This window comes from Vombatus ursinus, unplaced genomic scaffold (assembly GCF_900497805.2).
Source record: "Vombatus ursinus unplaced genomic scaffold, bare-nosed wombat genome assembly UNPS02014845.1, whole genome shotgun sequence".
NCBI classification, from domain to species: Eukaryota; Metazoa; Chordata; class Mammalia; order Diprotodontia; family Vombatidae; genus Vombatus; species Vombatus ursinus.
The window spans coordinates 2101155-2107764 of record NW_020954623.1 but is presented as its reverse complement, the minus strand read 5'-3'; the positions used below and the strand labels follow the sequence as shown (position 1 = coordinate 2107764).

Sequence of the window (6610 nt, the reverse complement as noted above, 5' to 3'; positions counted from 1 at the left end):
CTTCTCGGAGACATGACATTTGTTCAGAAGATTACCCAGGTTGTAATGTGTGGCATAATTGCACTGTGTGGATGTCCCAGAAGTGAAAACCTAATTGCTTGACAGGGCTATAAGTTTGTGGTGTGCTCTCACCTTGTTAGGTCCTTTTCTGATGCAGTTCAAATGAAGTCTGGCCGCAGGTGTGCCTAATTTACCTCGCAACAGAACGTGTTGGCTTTAATTGTGCAGTGGCTGTTAGGAAAAATTGGTGGGCGGAATATCAGGTGACTCGCTGTGTGCCGCTGGCAGATGGGCGGCGGTGGCAGTGAGAGCCCTGGGAGCTCAAGCAGAGGCAGGGGAGGTCAGCACAGAAGCAGATTCTGTCCCCAAATAGGGAAGCCTCATGACATGGGCCGGGTCTTCATTAAACCAGCACCAGTCACCTTCCGGACAGCCTAGTTATTCATCTAAAATCAGAAAACCACTCAGGACACAGCCGTAAACGATGCTGGCAAACCTCCTCCTCTCTGCCACCACGTCTCCAAGATTCCTTCTTGAGACTTCTTGATTTCTCATTATTATTAAGGGGACATGACATGAGGTTGCCTAGGTTGGGGGGGAGGGATTTTATGTAGAAAAAAATTACACTGCATGGGCAAAACAGAATGTATTTCTGGGAGAAACCTGGGGGAAATACCGGCCTATTCTCCTGTTGTTCAAGGTCAAAAAGCAGCTGGCCTCAGCCTCTTCCTCTCACTCACCATGGAACTCCCAGAAGTTCTGGTGGTAAATCTCAGGTCACCCGGCAGCTTCCTAGAATACTTTAGGGCTGAAAGGACCACCCAGAAATGCCCAGGTTGTAGCTTCACAACATCCTGTCACCTTTATGCCCCAAGACACAATACGAGACTTGGCCAAAAGGCGCTGGCAAAATTTGGTGCCTCTTCTCCAATGCTAAACCCAGCAAAATTATGCCAAGAATGAAAGAACATGAATCGTTTCCTTACAGCCCCCAGAATTCCTCAGTACACCTTTTAAAACATGGGCTTACGTTCCATGGAAATCACTCACTCCCTCTTTCAACAAAAATTCTCATGTGTTTCATAAAGAGTTGTACATATTGCAACTATAAAGTCCAACCCTCTTAAAATCCATATTAAAAGTATGTTTACTTAAGTAATAATGACCTCTGGGTCGGACATTTCCTGGCAGTTAATGGCCAGCTGTGGTAAGATCCCTCCTTTTCACCACCAGGCCCAAGCTACCCAACTTATTAAGCGGCCAGGAAATCTCCACCCGCGTCGTAACTGCTTAGAGAGCTTGGAAACACCAACTGTACAGCGGCCTTACCTCATCAGAAGCCATCTCCATGATCTCAGCCACCATAATGTGTGTGTGTGTGTGTGTGTGTGTGTGTGTGTGTGTGTGTGAGGAACTGTGCAAGGCCTAAGGCATCATGTGATGTGGCGTTGTCATTAACATCATCCCCATGGCCACCCTGGCTCTCCTGACGTCCATGAGATTGGGCAGGGCCTCTCAGCTCAAGCAAAGACCAATAAAAAGGAAAGCGTGGCTGGGTTTTGATGCCGCCTGAGTATCTGGACTTCTAAAATGTCTGACGATCACATCTCTTGATTAATAAACCTAACAGACTCCACTTTTGTATCTTTATAGATTCTTTCTCAAGTTTTTCCTCAAGTGCAATCAGAACTGTTTGAAGAATGCAGGCAACCCCCGAGATATGCGGAGATTCCAGGTACACATTTGAAAAAGTATCAGGATGGGTCCAACCAAATGATTTCATGCAATGTTGATTGTCCAATTCTGGAAATTTGCTGTGAAAACAATCTTTAGATGGGAAGCAAAGTGATGTATGTAGCATGTGCTGGCTTTGGAGTTGGAGACCCTGGGTTCCAATCCCACCTCTTAACTACCTATAGGACCCTGGATAAATGGCTTTCTATCTCTGGGTCATGGTTTGCTCAGGTGTAAAATGAGGGAGCTGGTCTTTATAATCACTCCTTCCTGCTTTCAATCTGAGACTCTATGATCCTTAGTGCTTGGGGAACTAACCTTATTTGTGGCTTTCCGTAGCCAAAGATTTTTCCACCTAGTGACCAGCCTACTACTGGAACAGTAGCCCTAGTCTGCTGCTAGGCTGGACGTGGGACTTTTCCATCTTGCTAGGACCTGTTCATGCTACTCAAGAGCCCAGGTCACTGCTGGGCCACACCAAGTCACCAGCGTGCTCTGTGCTTGACAACATTTAAGTCAAGAAAATACTTCTGCACATTTACCTGCTAACTTGAGGGACCCAAGTTCATGGAGTCCAGAGTGGCCCAGGTTAAGCTGGTAATCTTTGAAATCTTACTTCAGGGGTTGGTCACGGCCCATGGCTTGACTTTTTCACAGATCCTGAACCATCTAGAACTCCACGAGTTGGGTTAGGAGTTTAAAGAGTTACTCCCTGGAAAGTCACTATTGGGAGTTGATCACACTGTTCCCATTCAGGTCTTGTAAAGTTTAATAGGCAGATCTAAAATCACTTTGGTTTTTTAAAAAAAGGTTTTCTAGTAAAAACAAATTTTAAAAAAACCTAAAGTAGTGTCTACTTTAGCATTTGTTTGATCACCTAAAACATCATGTGTGTTTGACTGACCAGAACATAGCTTACAATCTAGGTAGCATAAGCAATCAATCAATAAGCATTTATTAAGCCCCACTGTGTGCTAGGCAGCATAATGCCATTTTAACAGCTGGTGCTCTGTCTTTGCCAGGCATTGGGAAATTTGGTTAGGTGAGGATTTTTTTCCTCAGTTGTACCGTGAAGTGACATAATCAATCAATCAACATTTATTAGGCATCTACTATGTGCCAGGCACTATTACTTAAAGGTTTCATGCTGTTTTCCTAAGGGAGTACTACATTCCCTTCCCTGCTCTGGACCAATTTCATAGCACTCTCCTCACCTAAATTCTGTCCCTACAGTTTAAACAAGATGACCTTTTCATCCTGTTTAGCCTCAGTGGCTGATTTGTGGGCCTTTACCCTAGTTGACTTGGTTCCCACTTTCACCCCAACAGATCTTATTTTGGGAGGGGACTGACTTAATGCCATGGGTAGACCAGGACTGCTTCTCTCCATTTTTCAGTTTGGCCATTGTTAGGGGATAATTTTAGGACGGCAAGTCCTGTACAAGCACGACGACTTCTTTGGCTATTTTAGGATTATTTAGACTCTGATGTGTCGAGACGTGATTTCTCCATAGCCCCTACTCGTGACTCAAAAATACAGGATGGTTGTTTCAAGTTCTCTACTCAGCGATCCAAGTCTGGGCATGATGAACATGGCCTTATTATTAAGGCATCCCAATGGTTTTCTGAGAAATTCTACTTCCAGGTTAAGATTTATGGCAGAAGAGATGACCTCTGTTTTCATGCACGGTCACCAACCCACCTAGGAGGGGTCCCCTAGTCAGGCACCGACAGTCAGGCTCTGTAGCTTAGAGACAAATGTTTCTTGCAAACAGTCCAGTCCAGTTTCCATTTTTCACACATCTTGGCCTCGCCCGGCATTGGCAATATTGATCCATTGGAACAGAGCAGCAGGTCAAACCTGGAGTGAGTGGATGTGTCCTCCTCGTCTTACTGATGACTGAATGAAGCATCAGTCACAAGTGATCTTGGGCTTCGCAGTGGGACCCCGGAGTCACTCGAAAGACTTTCTGCGGTCTCTTGAGCTAATCTCCCTGCCTCTCAGAAGGTTTAACTGGACTTAACCGGATGTCAGGTCTTCAACAATATTTTCAACTGGTTTCCCCATCTCAGCACCTTTCTGAAGGTACACTGCAGGAATGAACCAATGCTGAGAAAGAAAACAGCGCGCCTCCTCTCTTTCTGCTGACCTATGGTGTTTTCCCTTGGTGACTGACCTAGATAGAGAGATGACAGAATAAAGACAGTTGTCTTTAAAAAAAATTTTTTTTATCTTCTCCCTTTTCCCATCTCTTTAACATGCCATGGTCTAGGTGACTAGGAAAGGAGGCACCCTTTCCACGAAGCTATAATAACTTTGTTTGGTATGATGATGCCCAGGTTAATTGCCTAGAGCAGGTTAAAAGTCAAAGTTCAGTAATGTGGACAATGATGGGGCCCCAGGAGTCTTTCGTAAAAGATACAGGCAGAGCAGAGCAGCAAAAGCAGTGTTGGATTTAAAGTGAGAGGCCCTGGGTTCAAATGTGGTTGCTTGGTGGCACATTGGATAGACATGGGATGTAAGGGTCATGAGGTCCTGAGTTAGAATCCTCCCTCAGATACTTAGTAGCTGTGTGACTCTGGGCAAGTCACTTAATGTTTCTGCCTCAAGTTTCCTCATCTGTAGAATGGGGAACATAATAGCACCTACCTCCCAGGGTTGTTGTGAAGATCAAATGAGTTAACTCGTATGAATTGCTTTGCAAATCATAAAACACTATAGAAAGGCAAACAAAATAAAACCTTTAACAACTAACCTGCTTCTTCCACTTATATACCTTGTGACTTTGGACAAGTCCCCTTTCTGGGCCTCATCCTCCTCCTCTATAGAAGGAGGGGGTTGGGCCAGATAACTTCTCAAGTCCCCTGCAGCTCTCAATCTGTGCTCCTAGGATCTCTAGGACTGACCCGCCTGGTGTCTCCTAGGAAAGCCATGGCCCTGTAGAAGGGGCAGCCAGACCACGGCCTCCTCTGGGGCAGAATGTATCCGAAAGGTGCTGAGAGGACCAACATCCCATCCAGAAAGCTGCGGCAAAGAGAGCTACTCCAAAGCCCTGAAGGTGTAGGATATTTCAGATGCTAACCGAAAAGCAGAAGGGACTCTTTGTCAGTAAGGCAGTCCCAACCCTAATCTTTTGGTAGTATCCTCATCATGGTGCCATTTCTTAATCTTCAGATCAAGCCTATTAATTAGCTAAGTTCAAAAATGCATTCTGTGACTGTACTGAGAGATGAGCACAACTTTTATTTTGAATGCTGGATTCTGTTGGGCATTTCGAATTTGTCAGCACCCAGAGCCCAGAAGATAGCTCATTTCTAATTTGGAATGGTCAGATTCTTCTACTGCACAGTGCTGCAATCTGCTCCAGGGGCTGAGCGATGGTTTGCTTGATATTAACCAAAGTCTGGCATGATCTCAAAGACTCACCTGGCCTGGTCTGAGGAGGAGACTCACAACTTCGTTCATCCCAGGGACGGGATTCCAATCTGGACTTGCACCAAAGGGACCGTACTGTAATATTCCCGTCAAACTTGTGCTTCTATCTTTGCTATTCAAATGACGTCAACCCTTTGGAGCCACCACCATTTTAAAAAACCATTAAAAGAATGGTCATTCCCCATTTCACTGGTTTGTTGGAGAGTGTCGCCTCCAACCTCCGAGATGCTGTCTTGGTCAGCAAGGTCGTCCCCTTTGCCTATGTTGTTATTTCAGTGTGTACCAACAAGTAGTTGGGAGCTAAAGGCCCTCCCCATCATCTCTCCTTTGGCCGGGCTCTGGACCTGGACACAAGAATAGGCGCCTTTCACTCAAAAACAATGGAGGAAATTCCCTGGGTATGCCCGGGTCATTCACCATCCGGATGAACTTGAAGAGGGGTACTTCGAGGGGACTGAAAACACTTTCACTATTCATCTTCCACTCTGTCTTTTCAGATGCCAAAAAGTTCATTATCAGACATTAAATGTAATTGTGAAATTGACCCAGAGATCATTTACTGAGAGAATGTAGGGAGTGGGGGCTCTGATTTATTCAGCAGTTGCTGGTAGTAGGGGATCCTCACAGCCTTCATTTGAAGGCAGTCTCAAGTGAACAAATTTTAATTAGATAAACTATCTAATCAATATATCAACAGATCAAAACAGCAGCTTTTAAAATGAGTGGCTAGAGGGGTGTTTCTGAAGCTAATGGCTAGAAGAATATTTCCCTGAATTGAATTCACTTGTTAGCATAATAGGAGATTAAGCTCTCATTAGTGTAGCAGGTTTTGAAGAGAAACAATTGTGAGTTAAAAAAAAAAATCCTGACTATTAGCCCCAGACCAGCGAATGGTGGGTGGGCATCAATGGAAAACTTACAGGCACAATCAGGTGATTTCCTTTCCCCCTTTAAAGTTGTATTAAAAAACAAAGTAAAAAACCACATAAATATGCTGTTGTTGTTGTTTTTAAATCCCATGTTACAACTGACTTTCTCTTGGCAGGTTGTTGTATCAACTACAGTCAACGTGGATGGCCACGTTCTGGCTGTGTCCGACAACATGTTTGTGCACAACAACTCCAAACACGGAAGGCGGGCCCGCCGCCTTGACCCGTCAGAAGGTACGGCCCCTTCTTATCTGGAAAATGGTAGGCACACATTTACATGTCTTTTTTTATTTGCAATGCTTTTTTTTTTTTTGCATCATCCTTTGTGTTGATACACTCGACAATTATTTTCACATGGTTTTCCCTCCTCCCATTGATCAAACTACCCATTAAAAAGCATCCCAGGCCTTGTCAAGCAGAGGACAGTTCTGTATTTGCTTCTTACATTCTCTTGAGATTCCTCTCCTTTAATGCCTCATGTTTTGCGCTTAGCCCACTTAAAAAATAAAAAA

At 44.6% G+C, this 6610-nt stretch overlaps 1 protein-coding gene across 10 annotated transcripts in view; it reads left to right on the top strand.

Moving 5' to 3' along the window:
• EBF3 (EBF transcription factor 3) overlaps nucleotides 1–6610 on the top strand; it is a 148076-nt gene that overhangs the window by 99723 nt on the left and 41743 nt on the right. For 7 of the 10 annotated variants that reach the window (XM_027840481.1, XM_027840476.1, XM_027840484.1 and 4 more), the window contains 2 exons: nucleotides 1654–1735; nucleotides 6215–6359. In XM_027840481.1, the coding sequence (XP_027696282.1) occupies nucleotides 1654–1735; nucleotides 6215–6359 (227 nt within the window). The remainder of the gene's footprint in view (nucleotides 1–1653; nucleotides 1736–6214; nucleotides 6360–6610) is intronic. The other 3 variants (XM_027840483.1, XM_027840479.1, XM_027840477.1) reach the window with 1 other exon arrangement.